Source organism: Cyprinodon tularosa, unplaced genomic scaffold, assembly GCF_016077235.1.
Source record: "Cyprinodon tularosa strain WSP-4 unplaced genomic scaffold, ASM1607723v1 ctg115, whole genome shotgun sequence".
Lineage (NCBI taxonomy): Eukaryota > Metazoa > Chordata > Actinopteri > Cyprinodontiformes > Cyprinodontidae > Cyprinodon > Cyprinodon tularosa.
The window spans coordinates 490,500-516,637 of NW_024037948.1; the positions used below are offsets into that span (position 1 = coordinate 490,500).

The 26,138-nt window shown below is 39.9% G+C and overlaps 1 protein-coding gene across 1 annotated transcript; it reads left to right on the forward strand.

The window, feature by feature from the left end:
• The first annotated feature begins 521 nt into the window (after nucleotides 1–521).
• LOC119796727 (transducin-like enhancer protein 1) lies at nucleotides 522–26,138 on the forward strand. The gene is made up of 20 exons (XM_038305408.1): nucleotides 522–1,132; nucleotides 2,878–2,978; nucleotides 4,310–4,373; nucleotides 5,684–5,728; nucleotides 12,070–12,132; nucleotides 12,259–12,363; nucleotides 17,161–17,380; nucleotides 17,556–17,572; nucleotides 19,512–19,625; nucleotides 19,711–19,764; nucleotides 20,378–20,527; nucleotides 20,617–20,755; nucleotides 21,036–21,235; nucleotides 22,098–22,174; nucleotides 22,266–22,515; nucleotides 23,067–23,314; nucleotides 23,579–23,726; nucleotides 23,865–24,015; nucleotides 24,116–24,192; nucleotides 24,920–26,138. The coding sequence occupies exons 1-20, from the start codon at nucleotides 1,109–1,111 to the stop codon at nucleotides 25,025–25,027; spliced, it is 2,355 nt and encodes a 784-aa protein (XP_038161336.1). The 5' UTR covers nucleotides 522–1,108; the 3' UTR covers nucleotides 25,028–26,138.

Below are 26,138 nucleotides of genomic sequence, written 5' to 3' on the forward strand. Positions count from 1 at the left end.
TGTAAGGTTAATATTTGGATCATCAGATCCAAAAGGGAGTTTAATTGCTGAACTTCCATAAAAACTTCCATAAAAGTTAGTAATCAATTAAGCAGTCTTTATTCCAGGGACAAAAATGGTTCACAGTAAAAGGGTAAGGTTTACGGATGCTTTGTGTTTTTTTTTTTTTTTTTTTTTTTTGTGTCTGGGTTGATTTGCCTGTGCGTGTTTACGCACATGTGTACGCTCCCTCCCCTCCTGCTGAGTCCCCACGTTACTTTGATTGACAGCTAAGAGTTGCCTTTACAACACCGCACTAGCCCACCGCTTCCACAAGAAGCGCCTTCACGCGGCGCGCTGATTGGCTGGCGTCCTCACAGCTCCCCGAGGTCAACGGACCGAAGGAGGTTTGCCTCACGGACATTGGTTGATTCAGAATCCAAGTCCCTAACCCCACGTGGAGCGCCGGCTCTGATTGGTCAGAAACCATTTTGGGGGGCAGGGCTGTAACGTCGAATAGACTTTGAGCGTGAAACCGCGTGAGAAAGTTGCCATTGAGGTAAAGCGGAGGTTTGATACGAGAGCTCTTGTGCCGCTGCGGGGATTTTCGCTTTAAACCAGCGATATATTTACTTCTCTTTCCCTCACATCCAAATGGACTCTATATTCCTCGGAAACTCGATGAGGAAACACAGATTTAAGATGTTTTGACTTTGCAACCGACAAGTAGAGACCTCGGCGAGTCAAGTGGGAACTCTTCCCAGAAATTAACTTCCGTGGATATATGTTTTTGATGTTATGACAGGGAAACGGCAGTTTGCGGCTCCGTGGGTTGTTGTTCTTTTCGTCTGACTGTTTTGTGGCTTCTTTCTACCTGGAATTACCCTTGAGCCATTAGGGGAGTCGGTGAGGCTGTTTCTCCTTTCTTCCCCACCTGGCAGTTACCCCCGCACAGGAAGAGACGAGGACCTGGAGACGTCCACTAAACAGTCTGTAATCCCAACCAGAACGTCGTAAATAAAGCGGATGGATTTATTTCCTTGATCGGGAGCTTTATTTACACCCTGTTGTTCGTTTGGTTCCTCATTAACGGGGTTTGAGGCATCCCTGCCCCCCCAGGAGAGAGAAGATGTTTCCCCAGGGGCGACACCCGGTAAGTTCCTTCCCCTCCAGCAACGCCTCACCTGGCAGAAAACCAGTGTTTACACTTCACACCTCATCACAAGCCTTTCCCTATGCTTATCTCATCCTACATTTGCTTATAGGAGCAAAGTGGATTGATTGCGAATAACTTAAAAGTTTGGGGGTATTTCAAATGCGCCTCCCATATAAGCTGAAGTGCCAGTAGAGTAATGGATGGTGTCATTTCAGATTAAGTTTGTAAGATAAACAACAAATTTTATGATGCATCCTGGTATTAATAGCACTTATGATACAAGTTATAGAAATTATCTCTTACAAGCAAATTTCAAACATGAAGACAAATCAGGTATTGTTGCATTAAATGCATTGCAAAAGACAGACTGTTTATGTTTACAATACTTTATACATACAATCTGCGTATTTGAGAAGTTATAGGTGTGGATTACTTCCTCAAAGGGTCACATTAGTAACTTTATGTTGTTGTTAAAGATCTCTGACTATAAAAAAAAACAAGTTTTTTATTTTATTTTTTAATATTTGTTATTGTAAGTGAGTAATGTAATGTTAAACCAGAGCAGCACATCATTATCACACGTTGGATGCTTTTTGTAAGATCTGCCCAGAGTTTGATACCCAATGTTTTCAGATGTTTCAGAATAGGGGTTTAGACATTGTGGCAAAGGAAAATAAGGAAAACCGTCTTAACATAATTGATTAATCATGATTATTATCTTAATAACTCTTACATATTTGTTTGTGAAATGCCTTTTTAAAGTAAGCAAACCACAAAGTTGTTGTGTTTGACTGTTTATTTTAATAATCTTATTCAAACAGTCTGTTCTCCACAAACAGAACCACTCTACGTTGACTTATTTCACTAAATTAGGACTAGGGCTGCACACTTTTAGGAAATTGAGTTGTAATTATTGCTTCAAACAGTATGACCTTTAGCGTCCATGGCAGCTGATGGCATCTGCTGCAGCGAGACTCCATCCAACATTGAAGGACTGCTCTTGGCAATTTGGTTTAACAACCTGCAAATATTATATTAATTGAAGACATTTGCAATGGTATATTCATGAACTCTTTATTTATCCAGATAGATCTTTGTTAATAATCAATCTTGTTTCAAGCAGCAGCTCATAGAATATTCCAAATAAAGGCAGCCATGAAAATACATTTCAGATAAAATATATAAAAAAAAAACCCAATAAAAGTACCCTAAAATAGGATTTGAAATTAGTCAATATGTTTACGAGAAATTGGTTTTATTAACAGGTTTAGAGTGGCCTTAGATGCATTTAAAGAGATCAACTCCTTCAGCTCAAGTCCTGCTGCAGCCGATTCCAATCCCAGGGAACAGAAAAATTTTTTTCCCTCCATGATCAGTACCAATCCAAGCTACATTTAGTAAAATTAACTCGTATGTGCAAATCTTACTTGGGAGACTAAACGGACATTTGGTGTGGCATCCAGATGCATGCATGCAGGATTTTCTATTGACAGCACCAATCTGGAGGTTTAGATGTTGCACTGTTTTAATCTCTAAAAAATGTTAAGGCTTAAAATATAAGTTTGAATTTTTCACCTAAATATATGATCCTGATATATCAGACTTAAAAGGTACTCCGTTAAGGACAGCAAAGAATATAGATATAAGAATCCTGTCATTGACCTGACCAACCCTAAAGCTCATAAACATATTCCAGGTGATGTTGTTGTTGATGATGATGATTCTCTTTGTTTTTGTTTTAGACGCCCCATCAAGCTCCAGGCCAGCCCTTCAAGTTCACCATTCCAGAGTCACTGGACCGGATAAAGGAGGAGTTCCAGTTTCTTCAAGCACAATACCACAGGTGGATAGTACAGTTCAATTCGCTTCACTCTTATTGTGCCAGTTAATAACAAGTGTCATCTCCAGGCACTTTGAGACAAGCAGGTGAAAGTCTAAACCAGTCCAAACTCTGCAGACAGATTTCATTACAGAGTAGTTCTAATAATGATTATAATGGAATCTAGGGAAGCCTGTCGCCTTATTCTGACCAAGCATGTGGTGACGGCAGAACTGAAAGGCTTGAAGTGATAAATACAATTGTTGATTGTTCTATAAGAAAGGATCAGGAGGATGAAAAGTAGCTTTGGATGCTCAAAATCAGGTGTCTCTAATTCAAATAGATGAGGGCTGGTGCCCTGCATCTTTTAGATATGTTGGTAGCCTTGCAGACCTAAATCAAATCAAAGCTTATTTATATAGCACTTTACAACAACACCAGGAAGACCAAACAAAGTGCTTCACAGAAAGATAAAAACATTTCAACATTGCAAAAACTGAAATCATAAGCATAAACAATGTCTCTTAAGTATTAAAAACCAGTTTAAAAAATTAGACTTTCAAATCAAATGGCTGAATGAGCATGCAGTGAAACTGTTCAGAGGTCGGCTTATAAACACATATTGGAGTCGGGTGTGTTGAAGCAGAGATTAATCTGAAAGTGACTGGAGTTTGAGACCACAGCTTCAAGCCAATCTTACGCTAAGCATTATTCAAAATGAAAGTCTAAGGCCTCCCCTTTAAAAGTAGGCAAACACAGTGCAAGTCCTAGCAGGGGATTCCAACCCCCCTCCACACATTATTTATTTTTTAACTATAAATCTCACACTACCCACAGTCATTTCCTCTTCACCACAAAGAAAACAGCAATTCTAGTCTCAGCCTAACCCATAAACCTGGTTCACATACATGAACATGAAAGCGCATACATTTGCAACATGCATCAGCGTTGGTGCTTAGTCTGCGGTAGGTCTAAGCCTCAGTGATGGGTGAGAGCCAAAGGGTGGCCTGTGGGCTGAGGGTTTCATAAATTACCCCTGATTTTTTTTTTTCTTTTTTTTCCCATGGTTGTGTGTAGCAGTTGTGGGCTGGGCTGCGAGGGTGCAGTGATCTTCGTTTATGCAGCCGTTTCTCTCTGTTTTTGGGGTTGGTTTGGCTGCAAAACTGCGTTGTGTTTTTAACTTAACATCTCAATAAAGCAAGAGGGAGCCAAACCTCCCACACCCAACACTCTGACTTCCAACATCTGACAACAGAGCAACATGATTACTTTGTGACCTAATGGAGTTTGAAGTAGAGGTTGTTGTTTTAGGCAAGATGTGCAAATGTATAACACGTTTTTTTTTTCTATTTCAGTCTTAAGTTAGAGTGTGAGAAGCTGGCCAGTGAAAAGACAGAGATGCAGAGACACTATGTCATGGTAAGTCCCCTGGCTTTCAATTTACTGGCCCTGCAATGTTCCACATGACAAACTGCAGAACTGTGTCCTTGGGGTAGATTGTGTTGTTCCCTGACCAGATGTAAAAGTGAACTTTAATCTTTCCAAAGGAAGGGAAGTGTCTAATGTGGATACTTTATAACCTAAATGACTGCAGCAGTACCCTGGAACACAACGGCAAAATGAAACAGCATTGACTTTAAGAATCCTACAAGTATTTCAATATTACACACAAAACGATGACCTTTAAACAAACTAGAAACATATCCTAGGCATAAAGTTTCATCGTTTAATTTTGTGCTTTTATTTTTCCCTTCAGGAGCACACCAATGACTCCTATGGAGGCCTGTCTAACTAATCTTTCATATTTTGGCCAAGTTAAACAGTTTGCAGTATTTTTTGGTTATTGCAAAATAAAATGAAGCAAACATCTCCCCCTTATTCTTTCTTAAAAGTATCTGACGATGAACAGATTGTCTTATTGTGTTTGCACCTGTGAGCATTTAACTAGCGATCAATAATCTAGAAAACAAAATAAATGTGGAAGCTAGCGTTGATTAGCAATATTGTTGAATTAAAATTGTACAATTATTCACAGCACATTGAAAAAGAATCACCATAGACTCAGTTTACAGTTTAGATCAGAGGTTCCCAAATTTTTCAGCTTCTGACTTACGAATCGGTACCTGAGTTGACCCATGACCTAGTGGTATACAACTTTTTCTACAAAATGAATTAGACAGATGTGAAATGTCTTCAAAAATAAAAGTAGTTGCTTTTATATCGTTAATCACTTGCATCAATCTTTGTTTAGTTTAATTTCTCTGGTGGCCCCAACTTTGAGAATCAACGGTTTAGATTAGACTGCAAATAACTATTATTTTGCTAAATGAATAATATGTCTATTTTTTTTTCGATTAATAATCTGATATCAAAAAGTTCCTTAAAGAAGATTTTTTACAGCATTAAACCAAGTGACACTAAACTTTTTCCTTTTGAGTTCTGGATAGAGAATATCGACGACAAAAACATTTTTTTTTTATTCTGCAATGCAAAATAAGGTATATTTGTACAATTTCAGTATAACTCCTCCTCTAAGAGTGTTGCTCTGTCAGCTAAAGGCATGTCAAAGATGGTTAAGTTACAGTCCCATTTGAACTGTTGATTAAAACTTAGTTTGTTTATAATAATGTGAATAAAAAGGACAAAGGGAAAGTAAGTGAACTTAACGTCATTGCTGAGAGTTTATTGTTACAATCAAAGCTAACCCTCTGACTCTCTGTCATCCTCAGTACTATGAGATGTCCTATGGCCTCAACATTGAAATGCATAAACAGGTATGGGCGCCCATCTCTGCTCTCTACATCTTTTTGATTCTGTCTCTTGCCCTCTTTCTCTCCTACTTCCTTCTGGTGGGGTTTTGATGTATTTAGTGTGTGGTCCCGGTGTGTTTGTGAGCATGGACGTGTTTGTGTGTTAATGGTTGTTGTTTATGTGTGTTGCACCGTATCCCTGCGCATGTGTGGATGTGTGTTTATTTGTGATCGATGGGGCTCTGTCTCCATTTCCCCAGTTAGGGCCGGCCGGCTGAGCCCAGAGGCAGAATGAATGGCTCTGTAGATTGATTGGTGCTGTCTAGGGGAGCGGCCTGCTTTATTACATTAGATGGGCAGGGCTGGGGAGGGCGGAGGAATCGATCAACGTGAGGCCAACCAAGGAGATAGTGTTGCTTGCTCTCCTTTTTTTTTCTTCTTTCTTTCTTTTTATGTCATTGGGGAACCTAGAAAATATTTTCAACAAAAATCCAGCCTGTAGAACTTACCTGTCTCTCAACTGTGTATGCTGAATTCAAATGAAATCATGAACAGTTTAATCTGGTTTAGAAGCTTAAGCGTGAATACAGATGATTAAACATGTTTATGGAAGAGTTCACACAAATGTCCCGCTTATGAATGATTGTTGACGAGGGAACCCTCTCACCCTTTATACAAGAAAACCAACATTTCCCTCAGGAGCGCTGCAGAGCTGAGAGCATTTACCAGTAATTACCACTGCTATCGACCAGTCAGACCAGAGGAAATTGGAGGTGGATTGGGTTGGAGACTTCACTGAAATGAGGGAATTCTTTCCTGCTTCTTTCATACTTTCTCTTTAGTCTTTTCTTTTCCTCAGAAACTCCACACTTCTTTCCTCTTTTCATCACTTCCTTACTCCCCTTTTCTTCTCCAACCCCCCATTTGTACTCTTTCATTTTATATCCATGTGAAGCTGCCGTTGACTCTTTGTGACAGAGCTGCATCTCTTCCTATTGTTCACACACATGTAAACACACACACACATATACACACTAACTCCAGGGGAGGTCATTAGCTTGGGGCTGCAGTTGTCAGAGCAACAGGCTTCTGTAGGCGGGTGGTACGGGATGCAGACTAACAACCCACCTCCTGCTGGGGATGGGGGGGTGGTCGGTGACAGTAATACTCCAATTATACGTGTAATGGAAAGCCTGTTCTTGCTGAATTTGTTCTCTGCGCATGTGGGAATCTGCTAAACTTCCCTAAATAAGAAAGCTGTAATGTAGACTTACATTTCAGCTTTTATGAGGTTCTTTGCAGTTGAAAAAATAATTGTTTTCCCTTATGGATGTCATCAGTTGTTACTTTTTTTTACCCTAAAATGTTACAGTTTAAACAAACCTTATTATCAAAGCTGTGGTGAGTAAATCTAAAGCTTATTTTTAGCAGCATTCAGTTTTTGACATTGTTTTGGAAGAATTTGGGCCAGTGAATAAGTGGCGCTGCTGGTATGATGGATCATTGTCCTACTGCTTCAGTTTAAGGTCACAAACTCAGAGCTGCTGAGCCAGTCTCCTTAATGCAGAGGCTAGAGTTCATGATTAGTTATGGAAAGTCTTCCCGGTCCCTACTAAGTAAGGAATCCCCACACCATAACAGTGCCACCACTAGGAGTGTGGGAAAAAATCGATTTGGCAATATATTGGGATTTTCTGCTCCTGATATAATGGCAATCTTTCAGTTCCTAGTATTAAACCGCCACTCTGCCACATACTGCTGTGGATCCCTTTTGCTGTGCGGCAGGGCAACATATCTGGAAGTGGAAGACGTGGACTGATGTAGAATGACTCAAACCTCAAACAACGTGGATATTAAAATAACTAAATGATCAATATCTTCCAATGAACATTTACAGCACTTGCTTTTTTATCTATCATTTATTTTCTACATTTTATTTATCATTTAATTTGATGGATGGCTGGGAAAAATATTGCGGTATATAGTGATATGATAATATCGTATTGTGACTCAAGTATCGTGACGCGTATCGTATTGCAACACCCATGCCAATACTCACCCCTAGCCACCACTATGCTTGGTGGATAAATGGATTAGCAGCCATTTGGCCTGAAAGGGATCTTTATTGCTAGTGACAACTTCAGACATGGATATTTGTTCGATTTAGATTTGTTTTTATCTCTTGACTGCCTTCTAATATGCTAAATCTGCATGATAACCTTTTTTTTTTATTATTTTTGTTGTGTGTTTAAATGTATGAATGCAAATTAATAACTTAAACTTAAATCTTTTTTGAGGTGTGACTGATGTGAGATGGATCCTTCTACAAAAGATGTTTAACTGTAGAAGGTGAACAAAGTTGCTCACTATAATTTACCTTATGTTAAACAAGGCAAAACAGGGAAAGGACAGTTTTATAATTCCATCATAACACATGCTCTGCAGCGGGCACATAAGATGAAGATGCATGCAGTTTATAATACAAATAGAAACAGTCTGAGGCATCAGAAGCACCTTTGATCTCCTGTTCTTTTATTGTGAATAAATAAACACTGTTGTGTTTATTTGGAATACATACTTTTACCGATCTCCTGTCAAATCAGTTTTACTTGCAGTAAGTTTGCAATCTTTGTAAGATAAAATGCTTTGTTGGCTGGAATATGCAGGCGAATGATAGGCCTGTTTACAGGATGAGCTGAATAATAGCCTTTTTTAAACAGGAGTTTATCAGAATCCGGACTGTTGACACTGAGCGTAATGTAACTGTGGCCATGCTGAAACTGAAACATTATCTTATGTAGCCCAAATATTATGGAGTCACCTCTGTTTGTTACCTTAGTCCCTGTTCACCTCGACCTGAATTACAATCTTGGTTTTACTACATCAGGGCTTATCTTTTTGTTTTTTTATAGATAATATATAAATAGAAGTAACATTTCTGATGTTATTGTCATATACACTATATTGCCAAAAGTATTTGCTCACCCATCCAAATTATTGGAATCAGGTGTTCCAATCACTTCCATGGCCACAGGTGTATAAATTCAAGCACCTAGGCATGCAGACTGTTTTTACAAACATTTGTGAAAGAATGGGTCGCTCTCAGGAGCTCAGTGAATTCCAGCGTGGAACTGTGATAGGATGCCACCTGTGCAACAAATCCAGTCGTGAAATTTCCTCGCTCCTAAATATTCCACAGTCAACTGTCAGCTGTATTATAAGAAAATGGAAGTGTTTGGGAACGACAGCAACTCAGCCACGAAGTGGTAGGCCACGTAAACTGACGGAGCGGGGTCAGCGGATGCTGACGCGCATAGTGCGAAGAGGTCGCCAACTTTCTGCAGAGTCAATCACTACAGACCTCCAAACTTCATGTGGCCTTCAGATTAGCTCAAGAACAGTGCGCAGAGAGCTTCATGGAATGGGTTTCCATGGTCGAGCAGCTGCATCCAAGCCATACATCACCAAGTGCAATGCAAAGCGTCGGATGCGGTGGTGTAAAGCACGCCGCCACTGGACTCTAGAGCAGTGGAGACGCGTTCTCTGGAGTGACGAATCACGCTTCTCCATCTGGCAATCTGATGGACGGGTCTGGGTTTGGCGGTTGCCAGGAGAACGGTACTTGTCTGACTGCATTGTGCCAAGTGTAAAGTTTGGTGGAGGGGGGATTATGGTGTGGGGTTGTTTTTCAGGAGCTGGGCTTGGCCCCTTAGTTCCAGTGAAAGGAACTCTGAATGCTTCAGCATACCAAGACATTTTGGACAATTCCATGCTCCCAACTTTGTGGGAACAGTTTGGAGCTGGCCCCTTCCTCTTCCAACATGACTGTGCACCAGTGCACAAAGCAAGGTCCATAAAGACATGGATGACAGAGTCTGGTGTGGATGAACTTGACTGGCCTGCACAGAGTCCTGACCTCAACCCGATAGAACACCTTTGGGATGAATTAGAGCGGAGACTGAGAGCCAGGCCTTCTCGTCCAACATCAGTGTGCGACCTCACAAATGCGCTTCTGGAAGAATGGTCAAAAATTCCCATAAACACACTCCTAAACCTTGTGGACAGCCTTCCCAGAAGAGTTGAAGCTGTTCTAGCTGCAAAGGGTGGACCGACGTCATATTGAACCCTATGGATTAGGAACGGGATGTCACTTAAGCTCATATGTGAGTCAAGGCAGGTGAGCAAATACTTTTGGCAATATAGTGTATATCGTTTAGGACTAAAACTGTGAAAAGTGTGCTGGGTTTCTGATTACAGCGAGTATATTTAACCTTAAGGGGAAATTTCTTCCTCACTTTCAAACCACTGCTCTTTAAAACCATTAAATAATAGGTGTGGTTTAAAGGGTTAAAATATCTGCGCAACCATTGTTGGACTTGAAATAACTATTTCTCTAATAGCAGATCATGCTCTGGCTCTTTATATTTTTGATATCCCAACTACATTTGCAAAAAGTTTTGGGCTGATAATGGCTGCGATCCTTGGTTTTAAGAACTCATCTCATCAGACCAATTTTTTTTTGTGTGCAGTATCCCCACTGTAAAAGGCACTACAAAAGGTTTCTTTTAACCAACCCATAAGATTGTTGTCTTCTAACCACTGGTTTTTAAGGTCGGACTTGTGTAGTCTTCTTTTCTCAGTAGTTTCTCCCTCCTGAGCTCTGGCGCTCTCGCTCCTAGTTACCAGTAAATATCCGTTTACTCACGCTACGAAAAATCAGTGTCAAAAACCAGGAAAATTATCATTAAATCCCAAGGAAAATGCTACTCAAACCAAATTAAATTCTGTCCATGGAGCAAGATCATTTCACATGACAGGATTTCTTGATTTAGGATTTTTAAATGTAGAAATAAGAATGTTAAATATTTAAAATGAGACATTATGTCTTAAAACAAGATACATTATCGGACGCTTCTAAATGTTTTTTTTTTTCCCCAGAATTCATGCTCTTCAGAAGTAGTTTGTGTTTTATTTGAAAGGAGGCAAAGTTATGCGTAAGAAGTAAGAAGATCGTACCTCAGAAAAACAAGTCTCTCCTCTTTGAATAATTTGGAAAAAAAAACAGAGTAGGTTGAGTCTAAAGTGGTTTTGGTGTAACTATAAAAATAATATATAAAAAACAAAAAAAAAAAAAAAACGCTCCACTCCAACACTGGAAATTATACTCTCTTTAGACTTGGACACAAAGACAGTAACACAAACAGTAAAATAAATGAATAAATAAATCTATTTAAAAAAAACAATTCAACTTGTATATGGCAAAAATAAAGTATTAAGCTGTGAGCTAAACAGAGGAGCAGGAACACCAGAGAGAGTCACTCTGAATTAGTGAACTCTTCTCTTGTTCCTCTAACATTTAACTTAACCTCACAAATTCATTTTTTTGCTTGTACTTTTATTTGGGAATTCAATTGATCCATCACTTTTCAAATTTCTACTAAGGCACAAAGCATGTATCATTTTTACAATTACCTACTTTTTTGTACGTTTGTCAAACAAAATCCCAACAAAAGACAGAAAAGGTTGTGATTGCAACCTTGCTAAATGGGTTTCTATTTATGTCGAGTGGGATGTTTCCTCTGTTCGGCCATTACTGCTAATCTTTGATGGCTCCTCAGATTTTTTTCCTCTCACAGGACGTTGTTGTATCCGTTTGACTGGATGATGCATAATGTGGGACACTTCATCTGATTTGGAGCTACTGAGGGGGTATCTGGTTACAGCCAGTTGTAGCCAGCTCTGGGGGGGGCTTAGGGGGCAGGCGGATGTGTTGGCATGGATACGGGGGGAGGAAAATGAAGTTAGGAGGTGATTAGATTATGTTGAAGTGCTGATGGGAAAGAAGGACAAGAAAACAGAGGACAGAGATGGAGCTAAAGAAATAATAAAAAAGGCAGAAACCTGATATCCCCAGAAGCAGTTGGAAGATCTTTTACTGAGCTAAAAACTGGTCCCAGATTAAATTTATGTGCAGATAGAAGTGGTGTTTTGTCATTGCATCATAGTCGGATGCAATGTGCATAGATTTATCACCGACTTGTGCGTCTGTATGTGTGAGCATGCTTAGTGTGGGGGATTGTATTTGAGTCAATGAGTCAATGCAATCAACTGGTTTTCCTTAGATAGAAAACTTTGTATCAATTTGATCTGGTTGAACTGTAAAGTGCCTTGAGATGACATGTGTTGTGAATTTGGCGCTATATAAATAAACTGAATTGAATTGAATTGAATTGTTGCACTTGTAATGCTTTATTGGTGTAACCAAACAGCTGTCGTTTCTAAGTGGATGTAATTATGCCATTAACAACTGAGTCTCTCTCTTTTTTTTTTCTTTTTTTATCTCTGTGTTCCTCCTTCGTCTTCAGACCGAGATTGCAAAGAGACTAAACACCATCTGTGCACAAGTCATTCCCTTCCTCTCACAGGAGGTAAGTATGTGTGTGACCAGACTGTCTTTTGTTTCCCTTTTATACACAACCTCTTCTTTCTTGTTATACAAATCTGCCGCTCAGACATAAGCAAAGTCTCTGTGTCTGTCTGAATATGATTTACAGCATCAGCAGCAGGTGGTTCAAGCCGTGGAGCGGGCTAAACAGGTGACCATGGCAGAGCTGAATGCCGTCATCGGGGTACGTGGACTGCCAGGTCTTCCACCTACAGTGTGTATTCCTCTAATTTCTCCACACTTACACCATTTCTCCGATTGTTTTTTATGTTCTTAATTGTGCATTTTGTTTAGAAGAAGTGATGAAAGTATAAGACTACGTTCACAAAGGATATTCTCTTGTTTTCTTTGTTGTTTTAATAGTCTGTAAAGTCCGACTGGATCATCTGATGCCTTTACAAACATTTAAACGTCATTTGTGTAAGCATCCCATTAGAAAACCATTATACAAATACAGTAGCGATTTAAATGTAACTGCAGCCTTAAATTAGGCATTTTGTTCGCCTGATTTCACTTGAAGCTGCATCTGTATCAAAATGGCTAATTATCCCATTATCAACTGGGCACATGTGAAATAAAGCAAAAAGGCAGAATTTCTAATGCATTCAACAAATCGATCAAAAGCCTTTGATCAATTCAGTTTCAATTTAATTTGTCTTTATTGTCATTGTCACAAGAACGACATTTTAAAAAGTGCCATTAATCAGTGCATATGCTTAAAAACAAAACAAAAAAATCACTGTCCCACCATTTACACACAATATAAGAAATAAAAAACAAATAACTGAAACAAAACAACTAATAAATAAGAATAGTACATTCTCACACACATCATCCATGATGATTAATGGTTATTTTTGGTTGCATTCAGATATAACATATCTGATGCACTTTTATTTCTTTTACTTTACTGTAAATCAGATAGTTTAGGCACTGGTGTTTTGATTTTAAAAAAATTGGAGCATTTTGTGATTCCTTCATTTTGGAAATAACATTCTTACTTACTACTATCAAATGACCAGCAGAACAATTTCCTTTTAATTTTAGTTGTAGTCATTAAAGTATGTTTGAAAAAAAAAAAGCCTGATTAATGAATATACTATATTCATTAATGAATATACTATATTCATATTCATTACTATATATATATATATATATATATATATATATATATATATATATATATATATATATATATATATATATAATATATACTATATTCATTAATATTACTATGAGGAATTTATGTAGCAAGAAACTATTAGTTTCTTGCTACATAAATTCCTCATAGTTTATTTTATATGAGTTGTTAAAGCAACATGAACACCTTACAGGCCTAATGAAATCTGTAACCTTCTGTAAGCTTAACCTTTTTATACTACTGTAGTTTTATGCATGTTGCTGATAATATGGACAATATAAAAGCGTTATGTCCAGTGGATAAAAAAAAAACCCAACAAAACATTAAAAAGGTTTAAAAAAAGTTTAAAGCAAGGAATGTGATTTTAAAGATTCTGTAATAATTTGAGTCAGACCAGTAGAACTACTGTAGATTTTGAGGTATGAATGTCTTTTGGGTCTTTGCCCAGCAGGGAAACTGCAATATTTTCTTGCAGTGCTTAGTGAGTAAATGCTTCCTCAGTGCTAATTTAGAGAAATTCATAAATCATAGACTAGATAGTCCTTAAGGTATGATGTCTGGCAAGAAACATGACCTAACTTTACTGAATCCAAGTAAATATTGGGTCTGGCTCTACGTGCGAAGTTATTCATTTTTACATGTTTACTTTAAAATTCCAAAAAAGTAAAAAAAAAAAAAAAAGCAATCCACTGGTCTTTGTTTTCAAGTTTGAAGACATTTCGCGTCCCATTCAGGAAGCTTTTTCCATAAAAAAAAAAGAAAAAAAAGTTTTTTTTTCTAAGCGCTATAGCAATTTAATTCAGTTTATTTATATAGCTCCAATTCACAACACAAGTAATCTCAAGGCACTTTACAGTTCAACCAGATCATACAGTCAAATTGATTCAAAGTTTTCTATCTAAGGAAAACCAGTGTATTGCATCGACTCATTGACTCGGATGCAATCCCTCACACTAAGCATGCTTGTAGCGACAGTGGAGAGGAAAAACTCCCTTTTAGCAAGAAGAAACCTCCAGCAGAACCAGACAGTGGTGTCCTGTAGTAAAGTGCAGACCATCATAGTTTGTAATATTTTTTTTTATGAGTTGCAAGGATATTTTAAGCAATTGTGATTAAGATCAATTTAAATAAGCTTTATGTTTTATGTTATAAAACCTTATAACTTTTAAAACATTGATCTTGGTCAGCAGTGTGTAACTGCAGTAGAAAAGAGTTTGACCTAAACTCTGTGTTAGCAAATGACTGAACTGAACAAAGAAATAAAAGCTCTATACTTTATAAATGTGAATATGTAGGGGAGAGTTCATAGAAGTTCAGTTTTTTGGGGTGACATAACTGTAGGTGGTTCCTCAGCTTTAGGATGAAGCAAAGTTTCCTTCTGCTTGGTGAATGAGCTGATCCTTAAGCAGGAGTTATAGACGCCCCCCTCCCCAAAAGAAGGAAGAAACAGCCTTTTTAGCCAAAGGGGCGAGGGTGGGAGGGGGAGGATTAAGAGTCTGAGTTTAAGGGAATTGTGGGAAAGAAGGGGGGTTTACGTAGCTTTTGTTTTTGCTAAGAGTGGGCGAGGGGATCAGAGGGTTTGATCCCCCTGGGTTTGGCTAAATTTGGGGAGGGCTTGTTAGCTGTTGTGGACTGGGAGGGGGTCTGTTTTTTGTGTGATGGGGTGAGAGGTGGATTTGGCAGTTGCTTTTTGAGTCTTAATTGCGGAATTTTAGTGTTTGCAAAGGGGGTGGAGGTGGGGGTAGGTCACAGCTCTGTTCCCCTCCCCAATCTCCTGTCTCCCACGCCGTTCTGTCATTCACCCCATTTGTGAGTTAAATGAGTGTAATGAAGCATGCTGCCCCTGCCTCTACACACCCATGACAAACTGGGCTCCCCTTGCCCGCTCCAATACTTCCCCTCCATTTACTCCCATCAGGAGGGGGGGGCTCTTTGTGTTTCCGTGTGTTTGTGCATCTGCTTTTTGTGTGAGTTAAGTGTAGCAGAGTGTTCATTTCCCTGTTATGGGATGGCTGGGTGAAGGTGTTTGTTACCTGCCTGGTTTGTTTAGACTATGCATATTTGTGTGATCAGGTGGGATGTGGTTTTATGTTTTTGTGTGGTTTTGTTTGTTTGTTTAAATAAGGAGGGGGAGGGGGCCTTCAAGCCAGCTCAGAAATTGTGTTTCAGGCAGGCGAGGAGGTTAAAAGGATGGTAAGCTGCTTTGCTTTTTCTCAGTGTGGGGTGGAGGCAGAGATGGATGGAGAGGAAAAGGGTGGAAAAAAAGGTGGAAGCTCAGAAGGTGGGGTGGGTTAGTCAATTAGGTGAGATAAAAGTCAGCTTGACCTTCAGCGCTCCTCCCACCCCTGCTGAGTAGTCTCCTTTTCCCCCCACCCCAACCCCTCCTCCCCTGTCTTCCTCCTGCCTTTCTTGCGGCAAATCAGTGAGCTTGGTTTCCAGCGGCTGCTGTCTGAAGAGGCAATAATGATGTTTTTGAACACAAAGACATTTCATGCTCAGATGAGCGCCTGATTTGGTGTGAAAGAGAGCAGGGCTGCCAGCCAAACCTGCCCTCCCTTTTTGTTTTTGACCCTCTTGTCTCCTTTTCTCCTCTCCTCAGCAGCCTCGCTCCTCACAAGACCTGACATTGCAAAGCAGCAGCTGGGACTCTCCTCCCTCTACCCCTTCGTCATTCCCTCCTTTCCGCCCGGTCTCTTCCCCCCCTCCTCTCCGTGTCCACATCCTCAGGCTTAGGGGCTGTGATCCCAGCTGTCAGTATTGTTCAGTGTTTGACCTCAGAGGGAGGAGTGTGTGGGTGTGAGGCAGTATGTAGGGGGAGATGATGTGTTCACCCTCTTGAAGAAAGCTGCAGCTTGTTGAGCTGACGTAAACCACAGACACTAAGGACCCCATCCCATCTGTTGGAGTCTTTAATTGGGCAATAGTGTTGATTGATTAGGTCACAAAGTGTTATTGATTTTTTTCTTTAGTATCAGTAGCTATATTTCATTCATTGAGATTTTAGGGGGCTGTAGGTGTCAATGGTTTCCACTTTTTTTTCAGCTGTTGGGTCGTGCTTAGGGGAACCACCAGAGAACTAATTTGGTTATTTGTCAGAATATTGTCATTGATGTGGTTTAGACTTGTAATCACAGACTGTTTCTGCTCGTCGACATGACCAAAGAGCTCTAGAGTTTCTAACTTTGTTGTTTCCTTCCAGTTGAGTTTTGGTGTCAATTATAACAAAATGTATAATTATAATATCAGCTGACTGGAATCAGTTTATCCATTTGTTTAATATATCCAAATATTCAGCTCAATGACGCTTGTAAAAATTGTAAGCTATCAAAGCAATACATTTCCTGATGGTTGACAGGTAATTACTGTGTCTTCCTTCACTGCTCAAGTTTAATTTTAGTGAAGTTGAGAATCAATCCAGAAGGATTTTTTTAAGGTTATTTTACTGAGCAGAATGATTTGCGGCCTACTTTAAGCATCATCAGCTCTGATTTCTTTGCTGTGATTTTTTTTCTAGTTTCTTGTGAATATTTACATAGATTATCAGATTATTTAATAGCAATGATAAATAAAAAAGTATAATACAGTGTAAAATGTCAATATATGTCCTTAAATTTAGAAAATTAAACTCATATTTCATAGGGTTCTATGATTATGACTTAAAGATAACAAGAAGCTAAAGCTCTAAGCTGCAGAATAAATTAAACATTGAGAAACAGTGATTCCACAATTCTGATTGAATTTGTTTTATCAGTATCAGATTATAAGCTTGACTGTTTTTCAGATTGATTGCAGAATAACAAATTTTCATCCCATAGACTCTGGCTTTGTCTGGTTCCTTCAGCCCACATTTATTGTTGTTTTGTTCTTCAGCAGCAGCATCTATCTCATAACCATGGAGGTGCCCCTGTTCCCCTCACCCCTCATCCCGCCGGCCTCCATCCATCTCAGCTGGGTGGTTCAGCAAGTCTTCTGGCGCTGTCAGGAGCTCTTGGTGCTGTTCCTCCCCATCTGGCAGGAAAGGAAGGTGGTGACAAAAAACCTCACCTTGGTGGTACAGACTCTCATGCTGCAGGACCCGATCACCTCAGAGGTAAAAATATAGGAGCAGTTAAGATAATGGGTCATAGTTTCTGCTGGGAATGTTTATTCTAGCTTATTTTAAAATCCACATACTTTAAAATGCTGTTTAGAAGAGTATTCATTATATTCTGTTTTTCTCCTCCGATGAAAACCCAAACCTGTGACCTGTTTTCTAACGGCGACAGAGCGAGAACCTGGCACCGTAAGTACTTACCGTTTCTGCACCAATGCTCTCTGTCCTCACAGTTTAGTTTATACTCTCGTTTCTCTTTAGGGCTAGAATCTGAGTTTGTTGTCAGATGTGTCGTGGCTAAGATGATCCCATCTCACCTCAGTTCATATACATCTGTGGATCAGGGAAATCTGCTTAACATCACCCAGAAACAAGTTTAAACGGTCTGCTCCAAGTCAAATTAATTTTACATGACATGGAGCAGTTTGAGTAAATCTGTGGTTTGGAGATGCTTTTGAGGGTTAGGTGATGTATTCTGTATATATCATCATGCAAAATACAAATACTTACAGTTAGCTTTTAGTGAGAAAACTTTGATTTGAAGTATTTTGCTAAGTTTGCTCTGTAGTCTGGACTAAAATTTAGAAGTTTCCATCCATCCATCCATCCATCCATCCATCCATCCATCCATCCATCCATCCATCCATCCATCCATCCATCCATCCATCCATCCATCCATCCATCCATCCATCCATCCATCCATCCATCCATCCATCCATCCACCTTGCAGATCAACAAACTTTTATCATATCTAGTCATCATGAATGAATGTACTTTTTTTTGGTTTTACCTATATCTTGTATTTGTATATTTCAACCCTATATTATGATTGTATTGGGGACATGCTTTACTTAAGGATTGGACTTCTAGTTTATTTATTTTTTTGTTCCCAAATATGCTCAGAACTTATATTTCCTCTTTCTCTTCCCACCCCAAATGAGCTTTTTAGCATGGTCACACACACTCGCTCAATCACACGACACGCACGTACAACAAACACGCTTCTCTCTCCTAGTCTGCATTGTTGTGCCTATTTAACACCTCAGTGAGCAGATTACCCCCCCCCCCTTCCCCTCCTCTTGCATCCCCCTGATCCCGCGCTTAAAGACTCTCATTGTGTTTAATATCACCACCGCTGAGAGGGGAGGGCTTGGGAAAGGGTGGGAGCGAGGGAGCAGCAGTCATAAGACACTGAGCTTGTGTGTGCGCGAGAGAGACTGTGCTAAAAGCGTGGGGGGTGGTTGTGGTGGTGGTGGGGGGGGGGGGGGTTGCTTATGTTTTGCCGGGTCAGTGCATCTGTGCTTAGCTCACTAAAACCGTTCAATAAAAGGGGGGAGAGAAGAGGGAGGAGTAGTATACAGACCCCTCATCAACCTTTTTTTCCCCTCCAAACCCTCCCATCTTTTCTACTCAAATCTCATCTTCACCCTCCCCCCCTCCCTGTATCTCCCCTCTCTGATCCTCCTTCATTTACCCTTTCCCCCCTCAAAGTGAGGCTTACTCCCTTGCTGGATGTGTGCATGCGCTTGTGTTTGTTGGATGCACATTTCATTGACAAGCTGAGACTATAATGGACTCAACATGAAGCTTTAATCCATTAACAATAGGATCCGTTGGTCAGGAGGCCGAGGAGGGGGGGTGGCTCAGCCTTTGTGTGTTTGGTCTAGGGACACTAGAATATTATGCAACTAATACACACTGACTTGTCTGTCACACATTTGAGTCTACATACGGGCTTTCACAGTCAATTACACAGAACACACACACATGCTGCAGCCAATGCAGCTTGTCGGAGCCAGGAGAGGGAGCACTGATAGATTTCGAGAGCCACTTAATGTAATCATCAGCTTCAGAAGCATGTGTTTGTATTTGGCTCTGACTGGCTTTGGTCAAGTGAGAAAAGAGGTAGCAGTTAAAGTGTTAGTGCTGCTTAATTCATGCTTCTGTCAAACGTTAACCTCTTGATGAGCATCAGTCTGTTTTTCTAACCTGCTTCACACGTGACTGAGAAGCACTTGTAATTAGTGGTTGATGGATCCAACGGTTTAGCAGGTTCATGCAGAATACACACACAGGCAAGACAAATCCTTTCTGTTTCATCTGTTGCCTTTTTATCCTCTATCTATAGAGCAACTCTTTGCTTCCGGAAAGTCTAAGAAACTCTGATAAACGGCGCAACGGTCCGGACTTCCCAAATGATACCAAGAAACGCAAAGTGGAAGATAAGGATTCCAGCCACTATGTGAGATCCTATTCTGCTTTTCTGTCTCTCTTCTGGCCAAAGTGAGGCTTTAATGTGGGTTATAACAGTCTGATTTCTTCATTAGGATAGTGATGGAGAGAAAAGTGATGACAACTTAGTCGTCGACGTTTCCAATGAGGTCAGTATGTTTCTTGATTGTTTACTTTGGGATATCCAGACTTTTACTGAAGTATATTTTGCTGTTTTTTCCACATTTTATCATGTTGAATTCTTAATGTTCATTGTTTTTTATTGGGATCTCAACCGATGTAGCAAAATAAGGTTGACCAAACGTGTGACCAGTAAAGAAAACACTTAATTTTTTTTTTTTTTTTTTTTTTTAGAATTTCCCATAAATAGCCCTAATTATTTGCCTCTCTGACCTAATTTCCTGCTTCCAGCCCATGAATTTCATACCCAGAATGATGTATCTACTGTGTTTCATCATGGAGATGGAAATGCCCAGATTTGAGCAGTGAACAACTAAAACACATTTTTCCATTCAAACTGGACTCTATTTACTGTTAATGTGTCTTATGCTGACTGTTTGTTGCACATGACTTATTTAGGGGCATCAGAGTTTAAAGGAACTAACGTGTTTAACCCAAATCCCAGAGTCCACCGTTTGGTTTTGTGCAGTGACATTGCAACAATCATGGTCTATGTTGACTCTTTAGTTTTCTGATAAACAAGGAACATTTCCATAGAAACGCTGTTTGGTTTTCATGTGTTTGTGTTTGTTTTTCCATCAGGATGCAGCCTCCCCTCGTGGCACACCGCTTCCATCCCCGAGAGAAAACGGCCTGGATAAGGCCCGTCTTCTCAAAAAGGATCCATGTAGTCCTGCTTCTACTGCTTCGTCGGCCAGCTCCTCATCTCTGAAGTCCAAAGAGATGACGATGGTAGAGTTGGATCACTGTTTCACTTGACACATCGATTGAGTGAATATGAACAGGGTTTATATATATTTACGTTTCTTTCTGTTTGGCAGCGAGATAAGGCAGGTACGCCTGGTTTGAAGTCGAGCACTCCCACACCTAGAGGTGACTCTACCCCTGGTCCTAGTTCCACTCCTGGGGTCAGACCGAGCTTATCGAAACCTCCATCCATGGAGATACCCCATCCACCAAGTAGGTCTTCTTTATTTTAACTTTTTAATCAAAACTGTGGCAGTTTATATTTTCTTATTGACATTTTTTAAGTGGATGAAAAGGATCTAATTGATTAATGTGAATTTTCCTGCTGATATCAATAGAAGTGTTGTTACCCAGTCGTTTATTTTCAATAGCTTTCATTGACGGGTTTGGATGTTTAACTGTTAACTTTAAAGGGTTAAAATTTTTTCCCAATTCATCTTTACATGCTATTTAATAGAGGGTTATGCTGCATAAACTTCTTGTATTTATTCAGCTGCAGGTCTGCGGACTCCGCTGGCTGTTCCTGGTCCGTATCCGGGGGCCTTTGGGATGCTGCCCCATGCAGCAGGAATGAATGGAGAGCTAGCTGGTGCAGCTGGCGCTGCTGCATATGCTGCAGGACTGCACAACATGTCGCCTCAGATGAGTGCCGCTGCTGCAGCTGCTGTAGCAGCATATGGCCGTTCACCTATGGTGAGTGGAAAATTGAGTCGTTTTTGGAGCTTACTAACAAAGTATGATTATTATTAGAATTTTTTTTTCAATACTTAAAATAAAAGAAATAAATACAAAATCAAACCACAAAGCTATATTAAGGATCTTTGTTAATAACAAAACTCAGACTGGTTGTTGTCGTGTGTGACATTACACTCAAAATATAGAAATGTGAATCGAACTGCTGCTTTAGTTATGAGGCACAGCTTTCAGAAAGAATTCAGTCATTTTTAGAGGAACCTACCCAGCTTTAGATTCTGACTTCTCTCTAACTGAGCTGATGTTGGTACGCCTACTGCTGCTTTGGGAGTGGTTCAAACATTTGCAGTTTCCACACACGAAGATTATTCACTTTAATTGTTTTAACTTCTTTGTTTCCAGTTCTACTTGAACAAATTTGCTTTGGTGTTGAGCGTTGATCTGAAAAGAAGGAAAGAAAATACTGTCAACTTTATTGACTTCCACTGAGCAATTTATATTTGAAACTGTGTGAAATGTTGACAAACGCAGAACACCATTTCACTTGTCTTTGTGATCAATCAGCTCATCGCTCCTGGATGTATTTACTTAGTGTTGATTACACAGTTTAAATAGGTTAAAGCGACATCTAAACAACACTTGATTCAGGTTGTGTACTTAGCACCTAGATGAGTGTGTGTTAGTAGGTCTGGTGTATATGTGTTAAAGCTGTGTAGTAATGGCAATAAGAGCTCTTTTTTCCCCCCAGTTTCTTTCTCTGGATTTTAAGTTTTTGTAGTTTTATTTCCAGGTTAATATTGGCCTTTCATCTTTAATAATTACATAGACCTATATTGACTTGTAAATGTTTCACTTCTTAAAGGTTGGGTTTGATCCTCACCCTCACATGCGAGTACCCGGAATGCCTCCTAGTCTTACAGGAATTCCTGGTGGAAAGCCGTATGTAATATTTTACTTTTTTGTAATACTTTTTAGTGCACATTCTTTGTTTCTCATCAGTGACTTTCTCTCCTTTCCTTTTTTTTTATAGTGCATACTCCTTTCATGTTGCAGCAGATGGACAGATGCAGCCAGTTCCTTTTCCTCCAGATGCTTTAGTGGGACCAGGAATCCCTCGTCATGCCCGCCAGATCAACACGCTGAACCATGGTGAGGTGGTCTGCGCTGTCACCATCAGTAATCCCACCCGCCATGTTTACACGGGGGGAAAGGGATGTGTTAAAGTCTGGGATATAAGTCATCCTGGAAATAAAAGCCCCGTCTCACAACTTGATTGCTTGGTGAGTAAAGTTTGAAGTATTTTTTTTCCATAACAGCAGAATATCTGCCAGAAAGGGAGTAGTGTGTTTCACTTGGTAAATTTGATTGCCGATGATTGGAAAGGGGTGAGGGATTCCTCAAGGATCCTTTACAAGACAACTTTAATTAGTAGGTGATGCTGTGGCATGGTTAGTCAAAGTGCCTGTCTCGTAAACGGGGGATCCCAGCAGTACCTTTCTATCTAGTTGTGCAAACCTCTTTGTTAGTAGAGTGTTGCCCTATTGGGTAAGAGCAGTGCCCTTGTACTCTAAGAAGGGTGCAAATACCCGGTTCGATCCCCACAGGCTGCAGTCTGGCTCCCTGAGCAAGACCCTTAAACCCACTGCTCCCCTGGCACCGCACAATGGCAGCCCACCGATCCCCTAAGGGATGGGTTAAATGCCATACCATCTCTTCAATCAATGAAGCACAATTCCTGAACAGTGATTTGAGTATTTGTTTCTCTTTGTGTCAGACTTTTATTTGCACATGTTTTTCCTACAAAAAACATATTTATTTTCTGCCCCAACAGAACCGGGACAATTACATCCGCTCATGCCGTCTCCTTCCTGACGGTCGAACGTTGATCGTTGGGGGTGAGGCAAGCACGTTGTCCATCTGGGACTTGGCCACACCCACTCCCAGGATTAAAGCAGAGCTGACATCCTCGGCACCTGCGTGCTACGCTCTGGCCATCAGTCCCGATTCCAAGGTCTGCTTCTCCTGCTGTAGTGATGGAAACATCGCAGTCTGGGATTTACACAACCAGACACTTGTTAGGTAAGAAACTAAAAAGTGTTGATTCTACAACTAGAGCAGATGTTGAAGCGGATGAATTTCTGAGATAACTTGGCTCAACGTTCACCATCTTCTTCTTATTTCTGAAATGAATCCCTGTTTAGGCTTGATGTTATTTGTATATGCAAGGCACTGATCAAAAAGATTGGATATTTATCTTCCCACAGCCTGTAATACACAATAATTGCTCCTTTTATTGTGTCTTTATCTTCCATTCAACCATGAACTTGTATTTATATTCTGCAGGCAGTTTCAGGGTCACACAGATGGAGCCAGCTGCATCGATATCTCTAACGATGGTACAAAGCTATGGACAGGAGGTCTGGATAATACTGTTCGCTCTTGGGATCTCAGGGAGGGACGGCAGCTGCAGCAGCACGACTTTACCTCTCAGGTGAACACTTGGATAAAAAAAAAAAACACCATACTTTTTTATAAATGAACTAAAACTACTGAAAATGTAAAAGTAACCGATTATGAATCCAAAGCGAAACCACAAGCTAAAGCTGTTTGATCTCTCACATCCCCCCAGATCTTCTCTCTTGGCTACTGTCCGACGGGAGAATGGCTAGCTGTTGGTATGGAGAGCAGCAACGTCGAGGTCCTTCATGTCACTAAGCCTGACAAATACCAGCTACACCTTCATGAGAGCTGTGTCCTGTCCCTGCAGTTTGCTTACTGTGGTAAGAAACACATTCTTTTATTGACGTTTTGTTTTGCAACTGAAGTCTTACATTTTTTTCTTACAATGGGATTTTTTTTTGTTATGTCTTTTTCAAAAAGGGAAATGGTTTGTGAGTACAGGAAAGGACAACCTACTGAATGCATGGAGAACACCATACGGAGCCAGCATTTTCCAGGTGGGGAGAAGGACTTTCAACGTTATGTTAACAAATGTGTTCCAGTTAAAACGCTGACTCTGAATTTTGCACACCAACCATAACCTACACTTAAATAAAAAAAACAGCCTGGTAAAACAGCTGTGTGGCTGTTTTGACTGTTTGTGCCATTAATTAAGGCTACTGCCACTGTAATGATGAAATAAAATAAGGCAGTGATATACAATCATTTCTCAGATTAGTAGCATTCTAGTTTTAAAGCTGGAAATACTTATCATTTCTTACATATTGTCAAAGTCTATTAGGGCAGGTTTAGTAATACATGTTAAAAGTCAGTGAAATAAGCCCAGTAAAGCATCTATAAAAAATCTTAACATGGCTGATTTAAATCCTAACAAATTCTTGGAATGTTTCTTTGCCTTTCCTGAATCTGGAAGCGAAGATCCACACTTTAGCGATTTATTGTTTTCATTAAGGTTAGGGGGCTAAAAGTACCTGACCAATAAATAACTGGCTCCTGGATAAGGTTCCTGCATGATCCGACAGTCCAAAGGCACCCTGTGTCTCGTAGCATCAGTGTTGCTGTTTTAATAAAGGATGTGATGAAATCTACTCATATGAAGTTGGAGTCGAAACATTATGGATGTTTTTTTCTTTTTTTTTTATTGATCCCCAAACATACATTCTATCCGACTGTCAGTGTTTTCTACATTCCACTTAGTTTGTTTCTCTATTTGTTTCTTCACAGTCTAAAGAATCCTCCTCTGTGCTAAGCTGTGACATTTCTGTGGACGACAAATACATTGTTACTGGATCAGGAGACAAGAAGGCCACTGTTTATGAAGTAATCTACTGAAAATCAAGTACCTGGACTACCTGGACTCATGTTGGGGGCTTGCACATTTTTTTTTTCTGTTCCATCTACTGAAAAGACACAGAAGGTGTTTTACCTGCAGATATATATTGTGCCTGTGAACATGCCTTTATAACCACTGAGAGGTTGCTGGTGGAGGATGAGGAACCACAGCGATGTCAGTAATTGCTGCTTTTCATGGTGGACCGGCAGCTGTCTGGTGACCAAATGGGGGGCTCTTTCTCTCCTTATCCAAGTCTTCCGATGAGCACTAAATTTACTCTACCAGTCGGAGGGGAAACATGCTTGAACTGGCCTCTGGTGTTTAATATGTTTAAAAAACCCTCAGTGGATGGAAATGAGCAGGACACAACAGACAGACGAACAGCTTTTCAGTGTGAACAATATATGCTGTTTAGCATGGTTCTTCAGAGATCAGTCTGTTCTTTCAAAGTTGTCTTTGATGACTTCTGATCCCCAGTTTGCGCCTCTGATACACCTACACAGTCTGAGAATACATGTCTCTTCGTCTTAACAGTAACTCATGCTCTTATTAACTGCACTGTATCTGTCCACCTACACACTGAACTTCTGATGCTAAAAATGCCTAAATTGAATGCTTTGGTTAGTTTAACACCATGATCCTGCAAACAGTTTGGTGCAGGGAAAAATCTTAACAGTTACCGTTGTGTGAAGATTTTCCTTTGATACTGTTTTAAAAGAACGCTTGATGGAAACCTGAGAGTTTAAAGGATTTAATTAATAATCATCATATTCCAATAATGCCCTTGTTCATGGTATACATAAAAAACAAAAACACTTTCTACCTTACATGTTCACTCTGCAGGGCTACGTACAAACTGATGTCTTGTTATTTTCCAGACTGTGCTGCATTTGAGCTGAAGAGTCCTCAGGTCTGTTCTGTTTAAACCCATCCTCATCCTGCCTTTATCTTTAAAACACTCGATGTCTTATTGTTTGAATAGTTTACATTTTGTAAACTGGAGCAAACTGTGGCTATTTTGTCAACTGGGTTAATCTTCCTGTGTTGGGTATTTCTGGTTTAAAAAAAAAAAAAGACAATGAATAGAGAATAAATGAAGCATTGCTGTCA